General features: G+C 36.4%; 1 protein-coding gene across 8 annotated transcripts in view; it reads left to right on the plus strand.

The window, feature by feature from the left end:
• ARMC8 (armadillo repeat containing 8) overlaps positions 1 to 23,822 on the plus strand; it is a 110,632-nt gene that overhangs the window by 45,943 nt on the left and 40,867 nt on the right. For 7 of the 8 annotated variants that reach the window (XM_063662205.1, XM_054480745.2, XM_054480749.2 and 4 more), the window contains 6 exons: positions 1,716 to 1,796; positions 3,996 to 4,071; positions 4,169 to 4,259; positions 6,155 to 6,215; positions 8,476 to 8,676; positions 11,775 to 11,870. In XM_063662205.1, coding sequence (XP_063518275.1) covers positions 1,716 to 1,796; positions 3,996 to 4,071; positions 4,169 to 4,259; positions 6,155 to 6,215; positions 8,476 to 8,676; positions 11,775 to 11,870 — 606 coding nt within the window. The remainder of the gene's footprint in view (positions 1 to 1,715; positions 1,797 to 3,995; positions 4,072 to 4,168; positions 4,260 to 6,154; positions 6,216 to 8,475; positions 8,677 to 11,774; positions 11,871 to 23,822) is intronic. The other variant, XM_063662207.1, reaches the window with a different exon arrangement.

The following is a 23,822-nucleotide window of genomic DNA, read 5'->3' on the forward strand; positions in this document are numbered from 1 at the left end:
GATTTGCACCATTCTGGATGGATATGTAACAATAACTATATCACACCATTTTACTCTGGGTATTTATCCTCATAACCTCTGGATCTGTACTGAGATGCAGCTTCAAATAATGTTCAACAAAACACTGCTTATAGCAGTAAAACATTAGAAACTACCTAAAATATACAGTGGGGGTTTGCATGAGCAAACTGCGGAATACTGTATTGTGATTAAAAATAAGAAACTCAAAGTTAGAAAACATATGGAAAAAGAGAGAAATTGCTGAGTTTTTTACAGATTCTTTTAATAATACATAAAATATTTGGGGATTGTTACCTATAAAGTAGAATATGATGATTGTGCTGTTCAGAAGTATGAATGCTAATTTCCCCACTTCAAATGATGGGTGTTTTGGCTCAAGAAAGAACGAGCATCTTCACGACAGTTGTTACTTGCTTAAATAATGGGTTGGAAAAATTGGTTTGAGAGCACTTGCTGGACCAATGACTGGTTTCTTTTGGTGAGCCCAGACCGATAGCCTACCTTTGTGATATTTTTCTCTTCTGAATGATGACAAGCATGAAATATCATTCCTGTGTTGGCTTTAGCTGATTTTTCATTAATTGATTGGGTAAGGTTGGACATAAAATGAATGAATAAGAATTATGGCAAATTTGAAACTTTGCATTAATTTTAGCTTCTGTCACTTTGAAGCTCTTTAGTACATTGATTAGTAGAAAACAGAATTGATGGAAAAAAACCTTCATTTTCCTATCTCTTTACCTTCCTACTCTTTTAAGAACCAATACTTTTTTGTCTTTGTTTTTGTTTTTTTTTTGAGACGGAGTCTCGCTCTGTTGCCCAGGCTAGAGTGCGGTGGCACGATCTTGGCTTACTGCAGCCTCTGCCTCCCAGGTTCAAGCAATTCTCCTGCCTCAGCCTCTGGAGTAGCTGGGGCTACAGGCGTGTGCCACCACACCTAGCTAATTTTTGTATTTTCACTAGAGACGGGATTTCACCATGTTGACCAGGATGGTCTTGATCTCCCAACCTCCTGATTCACCCCCAGCAGCCTCCCAGAGTGCTGGGATTACAGGTGTGAGCCACTGGCTGAACTGATACTTTTAAAAAGAAAAATGAGATAGAAATATGGAAACCAAAACACATTGTTGTTCATTTCCCAGTTATGGAGTGTTGTGTTTCCCACTATAGCATTATTCAGACCTCCCTGATGTGTTAAGGTAGGTTAGTCTGTGGTCCGATTCCTTTTACAATTCATTTTTAGAGTTCCCCTGACTAGCTCATCAGTTCTAAGTTGTAAGAATGACTCTGCCACTGTTTTCTGTGGGCATACGGCAATAATGTGCACATGAAATGCAGAATTCATCGTGGCTCTATTGCTGTGGTGGCGTTCTATTTAATAATTGCAGAGGACTTGGGCGTTCTATTTAGTAATTGCAGAGGACTTGTGGCAATATAGCTTCTGGACCCACTTCTATATTTCTAGGAGGTAAAGAGGCAGCATTTCTAGAACTGGAATGAGTTAAGATATGGTAGCCCTTTGCAGGACTAAACACAGTGTTTGTGCTGCTTTTTGAGGTTTGAGTTTATTTAAGCAAAGAGTAACAGGATTCTATACTGTAGTGAATGTGGTTTTCTACATTTAAGTAAATGTGCTTTTATTGGAATGAGTCATTATTCTTCTAAATATATTGTTGTATTCTCTTTTCTTACAGGGGCCAGATCATCAAACAATTTTATTTAACCACGGTGCAGTTCAGAATATTGCTCACCTACTAACCTCACTGTCCTACAAAGTAAGAAGTTAAAAATCGTGGCCAGATTTGTATACCTTGTTTGTAATTTCTAGAAAGAGACCCACATATTTTTATTGTTTCTTTGTGATCAAAATTTTTAATTGTGATCAAAAGTAGTATTTTATCAGTAAAATGTTATAGGGCATCATTTTAGCTATAGAATGCTCTTTAAAAAAAAAGCTGCCCTTGTATCTCTGTTTTTTTTAGGATGCAGTTGTACCATGAGTTCTTATTGATTTGCACCCATTAAATTTAAAATCTCTTTTGGATAGCTACCAGTGCCATGATGCCTTGAAGTATAGAAGCAGTGGCTTTCTATATCAAGAAAGAATTGAATTTCATATTTGAGACCTTTATTTAACCACAGTGTCTCAGACTTAGCATATTCCTGCATACACATCAACATTTAAAATGTGTTATGTTTTGTATTTTGAGTTGAAAAGTAAAGAGTTTTCAGACTTAACTAATTAAATTTTCTTTTATATATGAAAGCAAGCAGTGTCATATTACCAGGTGTTGAGTTAAAACCTTGGCCGTTCATCGTTGTCCATCTACAAGTTGTAGCAAATATTGACATGTAGTCTTTAATTGTGTAACATTAGAGTTGGGTATTGCAGGAGTTACTTGCAGAACAGGGAAGCAGTCATTTTTGTCTTCTGTCCTCTTGCAGTGACTCCATTCTCTCCTTTTAGTCTTTTTTTTTTTTTTTGCGACAGAGTCTCACTCTGTTGCCCAAGCTGGAGTGCAGTTGCACGATCTTGGCTCACTGCAAGCTCCGCCTCCCATGTTCACGCCATTCTCATGCCTCAGCCTCCCGAGTAGCTGGGACTACAGGCACCTGCCACCACACCTGGCTGATTTTTTCTATATTTTAGTAGAGACAGGGTTTCACCGTGTTAGCCAGAATGGTCTCGATCTCCTGACCTTGTGATCCACCTGCCTTGGCCTCCCAAAGTGCTGGGATTACAGGCATGAGCCACCACGTCCGGCCTGTCCTTTTAGTCTTTAAATTTATTTCAGGTAGGGCCTACTAATGTGTATGTTTTCCCTACCTCAGCTATCTAGTTTAGTCTTGGTAAAGAGCTCATAAGGATAGGAATGGAGAGTGGAACTAACTTCAAACTAGCCAGAGGCAGGGGAAATAAATATATACTGAGAGGTACCTCCTCTTTCCTGTGCCATACAGAGGCTAAACCAGTCAGCACTTGCACATCAAGAAACAGTTGTTTGGGTGGCTGTTTATTGTTCCTTTACTTCATCTCCTCTAGCTTCATTAATTCCCCCAGCTCTTCCTCCATTTCTCGTATCTTTTCTGCACTAGACTTCCTTATTTACTATAATGATTTGAAAAACCTACAGGTTGTGGAAAGGGGACTAGTCTGATAACATTACTCTTCTGCCAGGGCTTGCTGTATTACCAAAGTGCCATTAATATATTCTAGGTTCCTCCTGTGGGCACATGCTAGTGCTGCAGAGCATTGCCCAAGTGAGGGGCAGGGCTTCTTCATACCCCAGCTACCTATCCTATGAGTGCTTGTCAACCTCAGGTTCCACATTAAAACATCATATGTAGACTCAGACTTAGAAGTGAGGATTAGATTGGATTAGAATGGAAAGAATTAAAAAAATATATATATCTCTTAGGAGCTTCTGGAAATTGTAAAGCATATTATACATGGTTAAGAGATTGGGCCCTTGGTATTATCTCAAACCAGTAACCTAGTTTTCAGGAATAGTAGCACAATTCATGGGTGTTTTAAAAGTTAGTGCTTCTTAAATTTTATTGTAACATTTTTTCCTCTCCTTCTGTTCCCTGTCTCCAATCCATACATAAAAGTATTCTATTTTTTTATTTGCCTTGAAAGCCACTTGGTAATTAATTGTTACTAAGTTCTCTTTGTCTTACCAACTGTATTTTGTATAGTGTTCTTTTAACTTTGATTAGGGATTTATCTAGTTAAATTTAAATTGCTACTTCCTCATTTTTTTTCTATTCAAAATTAGTTTTAACTTTTATAGTTAATTTTAACTTACTGTACTCTTCAGCTGTACAGGTGTTATTGTTATTTCTTTGAGGCCTGTTAGTATTTTAAGCAGATTTACATAATTTTTTAGAAGCGTTTAGATTCTGAGACATTAAAATTTGCATTTGCAAAATTAAAATAAATGCATTTTTTGTTTGTTCATTTATTTTTACAGGTTCGAATGCAAGCACTGAAATGTTTCTCAGTTTTAGCTTTTGAAAACCCCCAGGTATCGATGACCCTGGTAAATGGTAGGCTGGAGCTTTCAGTGGCACCTACATGATTTAATTGATGAACTTGGTAGATTTAAAGAATTTCCTTAATCATTGTTGTTTGTTTTATTTCTAGTTTTGGTTGATGGAGAATTGTTACCACAGATTTTTGTGAAGATGTTACAGAGGGATAAGCCTATTGAGATGCAGCTCACATCAGCAAAATGGTAAAAGTCAGGACAATGTGGGAAGAAATACAGTGCTTTATCAATATCTTAGAGTATTTTTGGACAACCAAATTTACTTGCTTCCAATCCCCATTTTATTTTGAGATTTTGAAATTTGAAAGTCAGGGGTCCATCCCACATTTTCTTAAATGGATGTGAGTTTTTTATACTCAGCTTATTACTAGTAATATGCAGAACAGGAACTCTCGTATAACATCTGAGACTGTCTTCAGAAAATTACTTTATTACATCGTCAAACTACTGTCCTTGTACCTCAGTTGAAATAATACTGAATTAGATTAGATTTAACCAACATATACTATGCTAAGTATTAGCCAGGGAAATATAAAGATATGGAATGAGAATTAGTTGAAGTTGATAACCAAGGGATGATTTCAGAGAACGTGGTTTCCTCATCTTTCAAAGAAAAAAAAAAAAACACAAAATCTTCAAAAATTGTGATGGTTTAGAAGATATTTATGCAAAGGGTTTTTTTTTTTGAGACGTAGTCTCACTCTGTCACCCAGGCTGGAGTGCAGTGGCACTATCTCGGCTCACTACGACCTCCGCCTCCCAGGTTCAAGCAATTCTCCTGACTCAGCCTCCTGAGTAACTGGCATTACAGGCACATGCCACCACGCCTGGCTAATTTTTGTATTTTTAGTAGAGACGGGTTTCACCATGTTGGTCAGGCTGGTCTCAAACTCCTGACCTCGTGATCCACCTGCCTCAGCCTCCCAAAGTGCTGGGATTACAGGCGTGAGCTACCGCGCCCAGCTGCAGAGTTTTTATTAGCACAATTTCTGGCTCATGTAAGCATTCAGTGCATGTTCTGTAATTATCAATACATGAATGGATGTGTTGAGCACTTGTTGTGTAGCGTTCTGTGCTAAGTTTAATCTTAGTATTTAAGCTGTGGTTCTAACATTTTGGTGAGAATTTGGCATTTTCAATGAATTACTCATGTATCATGAATTGTTTGGTTTTCGTTTGTTTGTATTGTTTTTTGCTTTTTGTCTTTAAAACTGAGCATTTGCCTGTCAGTAAGGTAATGTTCTCAAGTAAATGGTTTCAGAAAAACAATATGGTAACAAGCCTCAAGATAATAACAACTACAAATATTTCGGCCATCTACAATATAAGTAAAATAATTTTACCTATTTGTTTATAAGTTTCGGTAGAAGCCAACATGAGATGTTTTAATTTTTTCCCTCATCTTGCTAAAGGAATGTAATCAAAAAGGAAATTCATTAATTTAAATTTCTGAAGCGCTTAATGTTCAGCGCCTGCCTAGGGAATACAAATTAATTATATTCTTATTCAAAGGCAGCTTATAATTGTTTTTTAGTAGAACCAAATTATTGACTCGTTCCCAAAGCCACTGCTGTTAACCTCTGAATAGTTCATTTCTGATGGATAGCTGTGTTACAAGTTAAATGCCTCTTCTGTGATACTTCTACGGCATTTGGAGTTAGAATATTCCAACTTAACTTCATTTAAACTGAGATAATGTGTTAATCTTATGTTTCATTTTGAACATTTTTCCCTTTTTATTATGGAAAATTCTGAAGTATAAAGAATACAACATGTGCCCAGCACCTAGCCTTAAAATGTGTCCATCATTAGGTTATTTATTTTTAAAACTATTTGGTAGGTTTTTGTTTCGTTTTGTTTTTTTTAAATATCTGGCTTACCATCTGTATTTGTCAGTTAGTTTTCTTTGACTGTTAAATTGACTGAACCTCCGAAAAGCGAATTGTCAAAATATCTTCACCCTCAAGATAAGTGATATTATTTGGTTTTCGATTTTTTAATAAAAATCTTAAAGGCAAATAATTTTTCATTTAAAACTTTAAACTCCAAGCAAAAACTTACTTTCTGCTGTCTTATTCCAGTTTAACTTACATGTGTAGAGCTGGAGCAATTCGGACAGATGATAACTGTATTGTATTAAAGGTAAGCTAATTAATTATCTTTAAAATGTGAAAATTATCCAGTTATGTGTTAAATATCAGTATTGATATTCATATTTCATTTTACACATTTATCATTATGATGTATGTGCATAGCGTAGAATAATATTGAAAGACCATGCTTTCTTTTCAGTGGATGTCATATAGTTTTTAAAAATTGATTTTAGATGTGTTTCGAAAGTTAGCGTGAAATAATTATTTCATTGTCACAGCCTGTGATTTTATGGTAATTAGGAGGATGTGGAAATTGTAAAAGTGTACAGTTCAGGTGAAATAGAAAATATATTTCGTTCTTGATTGTCATTAAATTTGTATTACAGTTTTAGAGGCAGACGATTTGCCACTTTTGCAGAAAAAGACTTTATATCATTCTCATAGCTGATAATCAAAAGGTATAATGAAAGAGAATAAGTAGATAACACATGAAAACAAGCACTGTCATTGTGATATGTCATATACAACTTGAATTTAAAAAAACCTGGAGAAAAGACCAGCCCTAAAAGTCCTAAAACCTGGATTCTGGTTTTAGCACTCCCACCTGTGACTGTACATCCTTTATTCTTTTGATGCCTCGGACTCCAGATTATGAAAATTGAAGCAATAATTCCTGCTCATCTATGCACAGGGTTATTGTGAGGATAACAATATATTAAATACATTAAAATGTCTTATTAGCTATAAAAAATTAAGTATAAATAAATTGATGATGTATCATTTTATAAATATGAGATCTCACATTATCATTGTTCAAAAGGTGATCCCAAGGATAAAAGAGCACAAAGAAGACTAATATTTGCTTTAGTCTTTGGGGAAGAGAATTAATTTAATGAGATCTGAACACTCCCTAAGTAAACAACTCTGCATAGAGTGCCACGGACTTCCATAGCAATTATCTGATTTATTTACTTCTCTAACCTTCCTCTTTTTCTGCATTGGTAAAATGTTAGTAGTATATTCTTCATGTAGTAGTCATGAGCATTAGATTAAATAATTCATGAATTTATGGTATCAATAAATATTAGTAACTAGTAATGTTAGGGAAGAAAGAATAGGGCCTTCCCCTTGGAAACCTAGGATTGAATTTTAAAGCTTCTACTGGCCTAATAGGAAATTAGTAGTGAACGATGAAGTGCCAAGCTCTGTGGTAAAAGATATAATGGGAACTTATTATATATAAAAGAGCAAAGCACAATTGCCTGCAGTATTTGAGGAAGACTTTCTATAATGATAACATTTCAATTTGTACTTCCACATTGTCCTTTCAAGTGGATCCGTCAGGCTTAGAAATAGTAAATGTCATTCAAGACCAGCCTGGCCAACCTGGTGAATCCCTGTCTCTACTAAAAATACAAAAATTAGCCAGGAGTGGTGGTGGGCGTCTGTAATCCGCTACTCAGCTACTCAGAAGGCTGAGGCAGGAGAATTGCTTGAATCCAGGAGGCAGAGGTTGCAGTGAGCCGAGATTGCGCCATTGCACTCCAGCCTGGGCAACAAAAAAAAAAAAAAAAAAAAAGAAAAAGAAAAAGAAATAGTAAATGTCTGTAATATTTTTATTGAGAACCTAATGTAGATAAGTTACCAAACCAGTGCCAAGATTTTTGAGGGACCTCAGAAGTAAAATTGGACTCATGGATACCACTGCTAATTCCAGCAAGTTATTGGGAAAACCTAGCAACTGTGATATATTTCACTTGCATTATAGTAGAACTGGTGGAATCTGAGTAATGGTAAGATCACTGCAGTTTTAAAGCTGTGTTTTGTTTTGGCAACTGTAGGTATGACTCCCCAAACCAAAAAATAAATGATATTACTCACTAATGAAGAGATAGCATACTTTTCCTAAGGCACAATCATTCCTGATTAAACTGCTGGATCTCTTTTAGGTAAATAAATAGATAGATGGGGCAGAACCATCAGACATGATTTGTTAGGGATTCTTAAGTGTCATTTACAAAGTTGTACAATAAAACTTGTCTTATCGGTCCCAAAAGCCTAATTAGAATTTGTATTAATATACTTTGACGTATGAATAGAGTTTAGTGTGCCAGTACAAATTATTAATCTGTACTGAATTTTGCTTGTTTTTGCATTTTAAAAAAATCTTTTATTCTCTGGAAGTCAGTAAAGGAAATATTTGATCATAAACATTACTCCTGATAAAAGCTATTGAGTTGATTCAGTCACTATATGCTTAAGCTTTTACCTTTACCAAAAAGCAAATAATTAATCTCACTACCTTTCAGACATTACCTTGTTTGGTTCGAATGTGCAGTAAGGAGAGATTACTAGAGGAGAGAGTTGAAGGAGCTGAGACACTTGCCTATCTGATTGAACCAGATGTTGAGCTACAGAGAATCGCTAGTATAACTGATCACCTCATTGCCATGCTTGCTGATTATTTCAAGTATCCCAGCTCAGTGAGTGCCATCACTGATATTAAAAGGGTATGTTATTTTCCTTTTTTAGCAGCTCAAGGGAGATTTTTATAAAGTTTTTCTTATTGTTCAGAGTTTTGAATGAATTGATAACTACAGCTTAAAGCCCTTTTAAATAAAGGATCTTTTATCTTTGGTAACATAGATAATATTGCTTTGTGAGTTTTTGAATCCAAGTTATTTAATGTTTATTGTCAGAAAGTTTTTACTGAGGAAATAAGCAATAAAGAAAATTGCATCCTAACTCCCCAACTAAACCTCAAAAGTAGTGGATTCTCCAAGCTGGGTATTGATGTAACTGTATAATCTTATTCTTGGTCATGGAATCATCTCTGTTGTTATATTCTCATTCTTTAGGTCAGGAGTAATCTTTTTGTTACAGGAGACTAAGTTGTCCCGTGTTACTTTCCACCACAGTCTTTCTATTTTGTTACCTTTCCCTATCTTCTCTTTTTTCCAGTTTCATACTGTGCTTTGGGCCTGCTAGTGACGGCTAAAGCATCATTTAATCTCGAATTTGGGACCAAAAAGGCCAAATTGTGCTTTTTCTGAAAACCTAAGTTCCTTAGAATAGATCGGTATTTATTTTGACTTGTTGCATCAGCCTGTTTGCCCTATCCGTTTTTTTAAGCATAGGAGATGAATGTTCTGTAAGAGAAAGTTTATTCAAGGAGGTCATGGTAGAGAGAACATTGCCTCTTAATTAGTAGCCAGTACTGTTTCATGAATGTAACTGTATTTTTCATGCCAGTGGTTCCAATGGTAACTATTCTCCTTTTGACCTCTCCCTCATGCTTTTGAGTTTCAAAAAACCTCATTTGGCTGGCAGTTGTTCATTTGGCATTAACTTTGAAAATAAAGCAAACTATTAAGGGTATATCTTTACTCTGTCTTAAGAAGAGGCCTAAAATAACCTTCACTGGTATTTGTATTAGTAATGTACTCTACCCTCTGGATATTAAACTTATGTGTCTGCTCTTCTTTCAGTAGTCGTGTTTTTCCAGTAGAGGTGATGGGTTACATACATTTAACCAGTTGCCTTGTCTGTTTTCCTTCTGGTCATTTTTTCACACTGACACTGTATCTTACCAATACAAAGATACATGAGCAACCCTTAGCTACTGCCTCATGAACGCCCTGAGTTGACCACCCCAGGAAGGCAGATAAAATGTTTTGATGGCCATGAGAGTAAGGAAACAATTTTAAGAACATGTAGCCTGTGCATATGCAAATCATTTAACTAGTATGTAGATTATCCCTTCTGTTAAAACTAACATTTCCATCAGAGTAAAACTGTAGCAACAATAATCCTTAAAAATGACATCCTAATACCAAACTTGAGTAATAGTTTGTTTTGTCATCTTTATTTTTGATGATGGATTATCCAAAGGTTTCTGACCCGAAAAGTATAGACACTAGACCCATAAAGAGAAATCTTCACATGTTAATAAATTTGTGATTTTCATGATATATTAGTTCAAGTCAGTATTATATCTTAATTTATGACTAGAACGTAGTTAAGACTTTAAGAGTAGATACTTTCAGAACTTATCAAAGTGAGTATTCTCTGTTGGGAAGTTCTTCCTATAATCCATCAGTGTCTGCTTTGAACAGAAGTTTTGGAACTATTAAGAATTGCCTTCAGAGCCACCCCAAATTATATATATATATATGTAAAATATATATATTGTCTTTTGCTTTCTGTGGAATTTTTTGTTACCTACGTTATATTACCCAACTGAATTTCTCCATCTTCACACACAGTCAGTGACAACTAAAATTCTCATCATTGATCAAGCTATACCACTGTCAGTGTTTTCTAGCTAATAATACCACTTAGCTCTTTAGGAAGTTTCAAAAGAGGGTCTCAGAATGTTATGAACAACACCTACATCATTGGATGAGTGAACCTTTCCAAAGTAACTTCTTTGGGAAAAGTGATATTCATTTGGATGATTACATTAAGGCTTTTAGTTACGAGGTTATTTATATTGTTGGTAGACTTAGTGTAGTTACTTGGTCATAGTCAGTCATTGAAAGTATCCTAAAAATATGCTTCTGTTTTATTTTTACAGTAGTTTGGTGATCAAGTTTATAGAAGAGTTGATAATTAGTTATGCATGTTTAAAGATACCATTAATTGCTTCATGCTGATAATTTTGATAATGTTCTTGAAAAAACCCATACCCAACATAAATCTCAGATAACTGTAATAGATAATAATGGTTACCATAGTATACAGTTTGTTAAGCATTTTCACAGTGGTTTCTCTGTTTCTAAACGCTTATTTTTATTTATTTATTTATTTATTTTTGAGACAGAGTCTCGCTCTGTTGCCCAGGCTGGAGTGCAGTGGCGCGATCTTGACTCACTACAACCTCTGCCTCCCGGGTTCACACCATTCTTCCGCCTCAGCCTCCCAAGTTAGCTGGGACTACAGGCGCCTGCCACCACGCCCAGCTCATTTTTTTGTATTTTTAGTAGAGACAGTGTTTTACCGTGTTAGCCAGGATGGTCTCGATCTCCTGACCTCGTGATCCGTCCGCTCAGCCTCCCAAAGTGCTGGGATTACAGGCGTGAGCCACCGCGCCCGGCCTCTAAAAGCTTTTTAAATGCCAAAATTAGGCCAGCACTACTCTTAATGTTTCAGAAAATTAAGGGAACCCTTCTAAAGACATTGTTGTGATATCATTCAGGTTATCAGCTGTAGTCTGGGGCTAGAGAAGTCTTAGGTGTGCCTTCTTTTGAAGGAGAACATTTCAAAGAGCTGCTGCAAGCAAGCATTAGTGCCACTAAAGCTACCATTTAGGAACACTGAATTTTTCGGAGTCAGAGATTCACAATGGTTTTTCATATATCAGTGTCAAATGTAGTGTTCACTTTTAGATAGAAGCATACTGTGTGCATTTTAGGTCACATTGATACGAACACTGCAAGGGCTCAGTGCTATGTGAACAGAATCCAAAAATAACTGGGAAATGTAGTTAATGACTGGGAAATTCACTAAAATCTAAAAGTTGTTAACTTTTTTTTTCTTCAACTCAGTTAATGTTATTGAAAGTTTAATTTATGGACTAAGTTGGAACATATCCTTTTTTCCCCCATAGCTTGATCATGATTTAAAACATGCTCACGAACTCCGCCAGGCTGCATTCAAGCTCTATGCCTCTCTTGGAGCAAATGATGAAGACATCCGGAAGAAGGTGAGTCTGGGAGAGGGGCGTCCCCCAGTCCTGACAGCCAGCAGGCAGGGAGTGACGTCAACCTGAAAGTCGTGGTGAAGAGCACTAACAGTGACTGTTTGAATATAATAAAGCAGAGTGACTAAAGGCATAATTGAAGAATGAATGGGACCCGGATTTGGGGGGTTGTTTGTTTGTTTTTAGAACATAGAGTGGCATGGCCGTGCTGGAATGACAAATAACTGGCGTGCTTTTTTTGTGTGTCATTAATATGAATTATTATGTTGCACATTTTTGCATGTGTTCTGATAAAAATCAATTCTAGCACTGTGAAGCTTCAGGCACCTTGAAAGTCCTAACATTAGAATTGTAAATGTTATTTATGGAAATACCTTCCAATGCTATTGAGAAATTCAAATCTCTATTGTATATTGTTCTTTGATATGTGGCTTAGTTTTATGTTTTGATTTTTTTTTTGCTACTGTGCAAGTTTAATGTGAATAAAATCTTTGTGGAATGATGATTTTATGTTTAGTGAGTGGTCATCTGAATTTTCCAGCTCCCCAGAAAATGTATGCACTGGTATAGCACCCTTATGTTACTAAAGCCTAGTCTAACACTGAACTCATGTTCTTGATGAGAATACTTCTAGGTGAGGAGTATGGTGGTAAGCAAGCTCTGACTTGGCTCCTTCCACAAACCAAAAAGCTGGAACTTACCACTCAAAAACATGTATAACCTAATAAATTCTACACAAGGCTTTCAAGACCATCAGAGAGCAAAACCACATGTTCTGTCTTGAGGAGCCATAGCAGAAAGAGCAAATTAGTCATTATTTACTGAACATGATGATTTACTAAATCTCCCCATCTGCATTAGTATTTTAAGGAGCACTGTGAGAGAAATCACAAAGTATTAGAGTTTACCATGATTCAGAGAAGTTCTTCAGACCTGTAGAAAGAGGAGTATGGAACAACCTTACATTTGTTGAAATAACTTGAAAAGGAACCATTTCTTGAAGAAACTGAAGTAATAGCAATAAGATTCGATGTGTGAGTAGCTTTGATTTAAAATCAATGCAAAAAGCACAACTAATAAATTGAATGTTTCCATGTACCTCACTTTATTTCAGTTAACAAGATATTTTGACTTGAAGTATTTTTAGTGTATCCCTATGAAAATCATTTTCGGTACATCTAAGTTTTCATTTATAAACTGTTATTTCAAAGCAAACATACTAGTGATATGATATATATATGATTTATGGATGTTGACGCCGATGTTCAGTTTGGGTACGTTGGTGTATTGCAAGGGGAGAGGCTTTTATAACAATAGATTTGAACATTTTTTAAAAATTCGACTGTATAACTTAAATACACAATTATTTGGTTTGGGATGGTTATTAGGGCCCATTAGAAACAGGAGAAGTATTTTACCCATTCTTAAAGCTCTAAAAACCCATCTCATGGACTGAAAGGTAGATAGACAGATGGACCACAATGGGAAATAGGATGTCCATTTGTACTACTTTGTACTTTTTTGTTAATAAACTATTGTTTTGGAATTAATGGCTTAATTTGTGATATCATGTTTTAGAAATACTTGCAACATGACAGTCTAATCAGTAGTCTATTAAAACTTGTATTCATAATGTGTATAATTTCCTGGTAAGGCTAACTCCTGATCGTTTCTGTAGAAAGATGACAAATAAAAAGTTATAATTATTAATTATAGTTTTTTGTGTGGTAAAGCAAAGATACTGTGATATTATGTAATGGGGCTTATATAGCATTTTAAGGAAGATATTTAATTTCTGGGAAATTAAGTGTTTGAATAATTTACAGTTCATAGTAACTACTAAAGAGATAAATTGTAAAATGGAAACTATAAAGTAATTTTGTGATAAAATCTACTTGAAGACTGGCCATAGGCGTGGAAAAATTTTATTTTCAGTGTATAAAAAATGATAAATAGTAGCACTTTTCTTTTGAGTGCATTATTTCCTTTTTTGTTGTTGAAATAATTATTTGGGTAGAGTTTTATTTACTTTCTCCATGAAATATCTATTTCTTGTTTACACTTATGTCTTACGAACTTGACTGTATTTTTTGTGTAGATCCTTAAAGTACAATGTTTATTGTTTGATTTTTTTTAAATGCAATGTTTATGCTTGCCAAGATGGAATTTCAGTTAACTGAGTCAATAAGTAGAGAAACTGAGTTAATGAGTGGAGAATCTCTGAAAGAAATTTAAAGGACTGTAGATCTACTTCCCCCAATCCCTACTTCTCCCCCTCAAAAACCAACAAAAAGTTTGTTTGTTTCAGGAGAAAAACATGAAATGTTCAGTTGGTCTGCCATTTAAATTAAAAATGGGAACATAATTCAATACATTCGGTAAATAATATGTATCCTAGTGCCCTATTATGGCCAGTTAAGGAAGGAGGCAGAGTGAAGAAGAAAAAATAAGAGCAAAGTAGAGACAATGAGAGGTATATACAGTAGTAAAGGAGAAGGACACTGGCCTCTCTTCATATAAATGTGTCTCTTTTACTGCTTCTAAAGACTTCTAAAGGTCTGCTGTGTTTTCATTTCTTGATACCTTCTCTTTGGGCCAGAGAATATTAAGCTGAAGATGGAATGTGACCTGTAGATCAGAGATTTACCACCCCTGCTTTGAAGCAGTGTTGGTGTATTCCCACTAAAATAAACCAACTGTATAACATTCCCTGGAACTTAATAAGCACTCAATAAATATTTGTTGAATAAATATAGAAATGAAAATGCAGAAATCATACACAGAGTGACTTTTTCTTTAATTTGTTTGGACCTTTATCCTGCATGGAGCAAAATTGGTATTCTAATTCCGAGTGTTGCATCCTTTATTACTCTATGGCATACTTGAAAATTTCTTAATTTATTGTGGTGTCCTGTCAGCTAGAGTGAAGGAGGGTGGTGCTGGTGGAAAGAGTTGTGCAGGTGAGAGTGAAAAATACTACCATTGACTGTGACATGAAGAGGGAGAAGAAGCCCCAGAAAAGATGGAGGATCACTGAGCCTGGCAACAGTTGTGGCCTGGCCATGTTAAACTTAGAAGAATTCACGTTACCTGTAATAATTGATCCTGACTCTGAATGGATTTTGGTTAGAGAGAGTAAGAGCATAGGCAGGAATTGAGAGCTCAGTGGAAGAAGGGTCCAGAACACATTAGCAGTAACTGCAATGACAGCAATGCCAAGTAAAAATTAGCTCTCGTCTGTGCCAAAGGGAAAATCTAGTTTCTAATGATAGCCTTTACCATATATTAATGCTGATTAGGAAGCAGAAGTCCAGTTAATGGGATATTAAAAATGGAAGAAGTTAAGATACAAAGCAAAATAGATCAACAAACTATTTCAGGTACTGGCATCCCCAGTCAATGGTTAAGTCACAAGAGGCAGCAGTGGCAAACAATCCTGTAATTTTGAGATAGATTCTTCTATGACAAATAATTGCTGTTATGAAGACCATCACTTGATTAGGACCTATCGATCACCAATTGAGTTGGAAGTTGAAAAAGGATTATCTCTCTCTTACTCTTCAAGTAACTAGTAGAACTTGTTAGAAATGTTAGTGAAAATTAAGGGAAGTTAGAAGTAAAGTGTAAATTAAATTGAAGGAAATTGGTATACTAACCAGGATGTTGGTTTTATTTTTGATGAAAGTAAACACATTGCAAATGTTAAGTACGTATTGTAACCTTCATTCCCCTGGGGCACCTGATTAATGGAGCCTTGGGGAAAGTTTTCTGCTTAAATTTGAATACTTATATTTTAGCTGGAGATTTCTTTTGAGGAACTAGAATGTAAGCTCCATGAGGGCAGGGATTTATTTGTGTTTTGTTCATTAATGTATTCCCAGCATCTACAACACTGTCTGTGCATAGTTGACACTTAATAAATAATTGATGGATCAGTGAATGAAAAAAATGAACACACAGACAAATGGATGAATGAGCAATATTGCATTATTAAGCACCCATTATCTTATATGCTCCTGTCTGCATTAGGAACTTTCCTAACCTCACTAGCAATTCTGTCTTGTGTGTAAAGACAGGAAATTTGAAATGGAGAAAATATACATCTGGTCATATAGTCAGGGGTTTCACTATTATACTTAGCATAGAGAAAAATGCAGGAAATTCCCATTTTTTGAAGAGACAGGCAATCCTGAGGGCTTGTCTTCTGCTTCCTTGGCTATAGATCAAAGAAAACATGTTTTATGGTATTGTACTTGCTTCATTTCAAAATAATTTTGACCATTATTTCTTAATTAGAACATATAGAGTTTTTATCTTTCTAAATGTATGACTTTTTAAAAGTTTATGTCATTCACACGTGTGAATCTGGACCAAGTTTTCTAAGGATAAAAGTATGATTTGGTTTATAGAAATTAACCTTTCAGGAAATCAACCTATTTGCAAGGTTATATATACTGATATAAAGTATTTTTCCAATTAGTGTCTGATTTTTAAGATCAGTTACTCAATTCTGCATAGACTGATTGAACTACCTGCATTGTATAATATTGCCCACTGGGTGGAGGGAAGGAGAGGCAGGGAGGGGAGATAAAGATCAACAAGGCATAGCCTTAAACCTCAGCATTTATAATAAAACCTCAATAAGTCAGAGAAAAGTAAGGAATGACCAGTAAGAATTTGCTGAGGTCTCAGAGGAGTATTTAGAACCCATTAAAATGGACATGTTTATCTATGGAGCTATCCTTGACTCAATTTGGAATTTAATAGCTTAATTTTTGGTTACTTTAAATACTTTCTAAATGCTTTTCATGTTACATTTTCAAGAATTGAAAACATGAACTCTTAAGTTTTTGTTCCTTGAAGGAAAAAAAGTTGTCCGATCACAGTGGCTTTATATGACATGTGAAGAAAGCCAAGAATGAGATTAAAAAAAAAATTTTTTTGAGAAGTGTAGGCAGAAGAAAAAAGGAAAGCAAAGAACAAGAATTTGTCTTCTATCCTCTTTTTCCTAGCAAAGGAAGTTACAACTGCAGATCATTGTAAATACGTGATATAATGTACTTAAAATATTTAGCACAGTGTCTGCCATATAATAGGTGCTCAATAAATGGAAGCATTTATTAGAATATCTAAGTAATTCATTGGGAGATTAAAAATATATATTTTTAAGTATATTAAAAGATGACCAACATTGAAGGTGTAAATAAGAGGTTTGCAATGAAGAAAGTTATTTTATGCTATAAGTTTCTAAAACTTATTCCAGTAAAAGAAGTTATGTTTTAGAAACATAGGCTCTTTCTGTAGAGTATTTCTTGATAACAAATTGTCTTGTTTATAATTTTATTCTAAAATTTAAAATACTAATTTTTAAAACTATTGTCATAGCATGCCCTCCAAAGTGTATTAATTATTGGTTAAAATCTTAGATAATAGATGTCTTAAGAAAGGTAAGGAGGCCAAAATCTACCTAACTTTCATCACCTAAGTATCACTGCTTATGGTTGTCATGGATGTCATTTCTTCAGAGTCATTCATACAAAACCATATCCCCAAAATATATGTTCACATTTTGAACCAATGTAATTTTTTCTGTATTTTCAATGCTGTAAGATTTTAAAGCATATTTGTAAATTTAGGTCAATCTTAATATCTTTCTGCTATCTCTAAAGATTGCTGGCTGGGCATGGTGGCTCACGCCTGTAATTCTAGCACTTTGGGAGGCTTAGGTGGGAGGATTGCTTTAGCTCAGGAGTTCGATACCAGCTTGGGCAACATAGCGAAACTCCGTCTCTACAAAAAAAAATACAAAAATTATCCAGGCCTGGTGGCATGCACCTGTGGTCCCAGCTATTTGGGAGGCTGAAGTGGGAGGTTCACTTGAGCCCAGAAGGTCGAGGCTGCAGTGAGCCGTGATCACACTGTCACACCACTGTACTACTGCACTACAGCCTAGGTGACAGAGCGAAACCCTGTCACAAAAAAAAAGATTGCTGAGCATGCATTCACTTTGAACATTTTTATTTATTACTAGTTGATCTTCTGGGTAACAGTATAAATGTACCGTGAATTTATATTGTTAAATGTTTTGCAAAGTTTAATGATTCTAAATGGGCATTTAAAAGGCACAGCATCAAAATTTTGTATTTTTCTCTACCATGAAATCAGGCAGATGCAAGGGATTATTTCTAAGCCTTAGCCTGCATGTTGAAACAAATACCTTGTACATTTTGAAGGTTTTCCATGGTACCACAGAAGTAGCACCCTTCAGGACTTGGCTCTGCTACTGAATAGCAACAAATTCATTCGGAATTCATAATTCCTTGCCTCAAACTGTGGTTAAGTTGTTAGTTACCTTCTTAAATCCACCAAAGAATTTTGCAACATTCATTCACAATGGTAAGTATTTTTAAAGAAATAACCATGACAAGACCAGGTTTTGCCACTTGCCCACAGTATTGAGACCTTTGGCCTTCAACATACTGAAAGAAGCAAACCTGGGAGTGATAATGCTGTGTATATATAGAGGTATTTATAAAATGACGAATTTTTATTTCATAGTTTCATTAAATGGAGATATAAAATTGAGTGTTATACTATTTGTGGTATGTCCTTTGCTTAAGCCATTGAAAGTATGATGGAGAAGTTGGTTTATTGTTTATTATCTAGTTAAAAGACAGAGGTTATATACACCAAGAAATGGGCTAAAATATCTTTATTCGATCTGTAAATCTAAATGTTGTGACTTAGTTGGATTTTCAAGAACATTCTTTCTGGAAATGAATGAAATGTTTGGAATAATTAAATATGTATGGAATAGTAGAACTTGAAAAGATTAGGATTGTAATAAGAATCAGGGATTGTTGTTGTGCTCTTTCCTATGATTAAAGTGCTAGCATAGGGGTTGGTAAACTACAACCTGTGGGTACTGTTACCTACATTATAATTTTGTAGCTTGCAAGATAAAATTTTTTTTGCATTTTTTGATGGTTGGGGGAATTAAAAGAAGAATATTTTCTGACATATGAAAAGGAAATTAAATTCAAGTTTATGTCCGTAAAGTTATATTGCCGTACGACCTTGTTGGTTTATGTGTTGACTTTTGACTGTTTTGCACTACCAAGGCAAGTTGAGTAGTTGTGACAGAATTGTATGTCCCACAAAGTCTAAAATATTTACTGCTTGGCCCTTACAGAAAAAGTTTGCCCACCCTGTGCTAATACTGCATAGCTAACTATAAACACTTTTTTTTTTTTTTTTTTGAGACAGGGTCTCGCACTGTCGCCCAGGCTGGAGTGCTGTGGCACGATCTTGGCTCACTGCAGCCTCCGTCTCCTGGGTTCAAGCGAATCTCCTGCCTCAGCCTCCCAAGTAGCTGAGATTACAGGTGCCCGCCACCATGCCCGGCTAATTTTTTGTATTTTAAGTAGAGACGGGGTTTTCACTATGTTGGCCAGGAAGGTCTTGAACTCCTGACTTTGTGATCCACCCGCCTCGGCCTCCCAAAGTGCTGGGATTACAGGTGTGAGCCACCCCCCACCGGCCTAAATAGAAACTCTCATAAACCAGTTTGGTGAAATACCAAACTTCGCATATGCCTGTGTGTACTGGCATATAGAAAGAAACAGGGCCCTGACCAGAAGAGGGAGAAGCTAGTTGTCTGACTTTCTGAAGAAAGGCATTATCAATTATCAATCAATTCTGAAGAAAGCCAGTAGACATTGTCACTGGATACTTTCCTACATACTGAGTCCCTTGTTTGAATGATTTTGGCATGTGACAGACCCTAGAAAAATTAGATTAAAACTATGGCTTTGGGTTATGATTGGAAATCTTAACTGGGTTCTGTGTATTGGTTAGCAAAGTTGTCTGAATAAGATTTTTCACTATGCTTGAGAGAAAAAAAAATCTAGTTCACTTTATTAAGCAAATATCTATTAAGCCTTTGCTAAATATAAAGTGTTAGGTGGTATGGGGCAAGCAGAAATCATATAACTCATATACTTAAGTCAACAGAATCTGTTTGGGAAACCATATACAACAGAAATATAACTACTACCATTTGTTGAGCACTCACTATGTGCTGGACCCTGTGCTAAGCATTAGCACATTCTCTCCCTTAATCGTCATACCACCCTATGAGATAGTTTTTGCAGATCAGGAAATCAGCAATTTGACTAAGGCCCCCCAGCTAGTAAGTAGTAGAGTCTCTGTCTTATCCCAGTCTCTCTGACTCCAAAGCCTATGTTTATAACTATTAACATCACTTTACACATGCTAAGTTAAATACCATTATAGATCCAAATTATGGCATAGAATGGCAAGAAATTTTACAGAAGAGTATACGATTAGCCTAAAAAAGAAAATACTACAAACTGAGAGAACTTGGTATATAGCTTAATAGTTTGTCCTAGCTGTTTACAAAGCATTAGATTCAGAAAACGCCGTTTCTCTCACATAGCTTTTGGTACTAAGTGGGTAATAAGATGCTTTAATCCATCTGTCCACTCATCATGTAACATTGATGATGTACTTCCTGTATGCTCAGAATGAAGCAGAAGACTGGCATGTACTTTGTGAATGCTTACAGTTTAATGTAGTTAGGGAGATGAGACACTAAATTGCTATGTAGTAATTCCAGAGCCTCATGTGTATAAAAAGTCTGTCCACACTGAAAACCATTTTTGCCATGAACAGTGCACCCAGATATGATTAAGATATGACTGTAATTGAAATAACCTATTATGAATGAGTCTGGAAAAGTCCCTCTCTTATAAAGAAGTTTATTTGGAAGATTTCTCACCTTCTAAAATACTAAAATCATTTCTTCAGAAGTTTTGACCCATAGAAAATGAGGGACCTCCATATCTGGGTTCCTTCTGCATTAATTTTAAATGTTTTTCTAAGGACACTATCTAAATATGATTTTGTTTTATTGTAGAGAGGAAGTATCCAGAATTATGTATCAAGGTGCTATTTTAGCATTTTATTCTGTAGACAAGCTTCTTTATGGGAATAGAATTAAACTTCAGGCAACATTTTGAAATCCTTGAATCTGTTAATGGGTTACTTCTTTGTCAGTGGTTGTCACTGGAATGTAAGCTATGTAAAAGCAGTACCCAGCATATTGTAGGTGTTATACTTTAACTATTGAGTAATTTTTGTATGTCTGGACCTGAAAATTTAGCCAGCTAACCTGTGGGGTAATAAAAACTGTGAGGGTGCATGACTGTGTATATAGAGGAATAGGGGCTGAACAGGCATTGTGCTGTGCAATTCCTGGGCAGTGAATTGTTCATGTGCCCAGGATGGCAAACAGGAGGAGACAGATGGAAGTCTCAGTTATTTATATCATAATTTATAATGGTTTTATTTATGTGTTAAAAGAGTGTAATTCAGTGGCTGTTAAGGCTGTATTCTGCCATTAAGCTAATGATTAAACTTTATGAAATTGAACTCATAGAGAAATATTTTTTGATAGAAGTATTGATCTGTTTTTCTGCAGTATAAGTATTTCTGATGCAATATGTTTATACCTTTGGTTTTGGGGAAAGGAAAAGTCGACTCAAGAGAAAACTCCCACTTTTCCACAAAGTGTAGAGAAGTTTAGAACTTTCTTCTAATGTTTCTTCTAAACATTTAACATAAACGACTTTCCCAGCTAGTAAGAAAATAAAAAGATATAAATGACCTCAGGTGTAAATGACAAAATATCATGAGGCTTAAAAGCAAAAATGAAATACAGAAACTTAAGAATGGGCCCACAATATGTACCCCTCTTCTTTATCTTCTACCCCTAAAGTGAAGTGATACAGCTCCAGCTCCCAGGCAGGCAGGCAGGCAGGCAGACAGACCTACAGGAGAGGCTAGATGCTGATTTAATTCAGTACCTTCAAGAGAAAGGATCAAAAAGAGGCCCTACAGACCATCTCTTAGATGGTGGGTTTTTTAGGTCTCCAGCTGAGAGAAGATAGACTATTTCCTCCCACCCCATGCCTCCCAAACATTGTTCTGTTTTTTTTGTTTTTTTGGTTTTTTTTTTAGATGGAGTCTCGTTCTGTTGCCCAGGCTGGAGTGCAGTGGCGCGATCTCGGCTCACTGCAAGCTCCACCTCCCGGGTTCAGGCCATTCTCCTGCCTCAGCCTCCCAAGTAGCTGGGACTACAGGCGCCTGCAACCACACCCAGCTAATTTTTTGTATTTTTAGTAGAGATGGGGTTTCACTGTGTTAGCCAGGACAGTCTCAATGTCCTGACCTCGTGATCCGCCCGCCTTGGCCTCCCAAAGTGCTGGGATTACAAGCATGAGCCACCGCGCCGGGCCAACGTTTTTCTGTTGACTCAAGATCATGGAGTTAGAAGAATTTGGTATGAATGTGGGAGTGGATAGCAGTGAAAGAGTGAGAGGAGGGAAGAAATATTTTGTCAAGTGTTTACTGAGACCCCAGAATATAATATATTCATCAGTGATCTGTTCTAAGAGAAGCTGAACAGCTTTTTCTCATTTAGAAAAAAACAAAGGCCGGGAGCGGTGACTCACACCTATAATCCCAGCACTTTGGGAGGCCGAGGTGGATAGATCCCTTGAGGTCAGGAGCTCAAGACCAGCCTGGCCAACATGGTGAAACCCCATCTCTACTAAAAATACAAAAATGAGCTGGGCTTGGTGGCATGCGCTTATAATCTCGGCTACTCAGGAGGCTGAGGTGGGAGAATCGCCCGAACCTGGGAGGCGGAGGTTGCAGTGAGCCTAGATTTCGCCTGGGAGACAGAGTGAGACTCCATCTCAAAAAAAAAAGAAGAAGAAGAAAGAAACAACAAAACTGCCTTTTACTGTAAAATTCTTTGCTAGAGGAAAATGTCCGAACATCTTACATTGGAGCAGTGGCACAGGTATTACATAACAGCGTATGCATGGGAAACCCTACAGTTTTTATTCGCAACAGATGAATTGAACTTGTGGCTAAGGACAGTAGAATGTTAGTTCCATTTGGTTACTATCTGCTAAAGCTACGTCCTGATTCTAAAATGGAGGTCAGATGAGTTGAAATGTCAGTGGAACTCTGTGGTTTCTTCCCGGTTTTTCTTGGCTTATCTTTTCACTGGCTGGCATCCTCTCTGACCTTTGCCATTTGTACCCCCAACCAAAGCTGAATCATTGATTTGTCATTTTCTCTCTGGGAGGTCCTGTAAAGTATATCTTTTTTTCCTTTTTTTTTTTTTTTTTTTTTTTGAGACAGAGTCTCGCTCTTTCGCCCAGGTCGGAGTGCAGTGGTGCTATCTCAGCTCACTGCAAGCTCCGCCTCCTGGGTTCACGCCATTCTCCCGCCTCAGCCTCCCGAGTAGCTGAGACTATAGGCGCCCGCCACGGCGCCTGGCTCATTCTTTGTATTGTTAGTAGAGACGGGGTTTCACCGTGTTAGCCAGGATGGTCTCGATCTCCCGACCTCGTGATCCGCCCGCCTCGGCCTCCCAAAGTGCTGGGATTACAGGCGTGAGCCACCGCGCCCGGCCTTTTTTTTCTTCTTGTTCAGTTTATTAATGATGCCCCTTCTTCCCAAGTATAGTATACTAATCTTTATTGGCCCAAGATATCAATATATAGTCTGTGGTTTCTACAGCAATGATAATTTTTTATAGTTCTTTTCCTCTTTCCTTGTTTTCGAAGTCAGATCTCAATTTAGTTAAGGCTAAGTGAAAAATCTCATCCTTAAAACAGAGTGAGTAGAAAGGACCTCATACTGGAAGTAACAAAACCTGGGGAATGGGGAAGGGTGCTCTGGCTGCTTTGCTGCAGTTTGCCTGAAGAACCTGGACCAGTGACTTAATCTTTCTGAACTTCAGAGACCTCAGATAAGACTATTTCTAAGACCTCTTCAGATATTAACACTATTCAGCCTAAAAATGAACAGGCACAAATGTGTTTAGTTCTGTCAGATAGTTAAGTCCACTCCATTAAG

Source organism: Pongo pygmaeus, chromosome 2, assembly GCF_028885625.2.
Source record: "Pongo pygmaeus isolate AG05252 chromosome 2, NHGRI_mPonPyg2-v2.0_pri, whole genome shotgun sequence".
Taxonomy (NCBI): domain Eukaryota; kingdom Metazoa; phylum Chordata; class Mammalia; order Primates; family Hominidae; genus Pongo; species Pongo pygmaeus.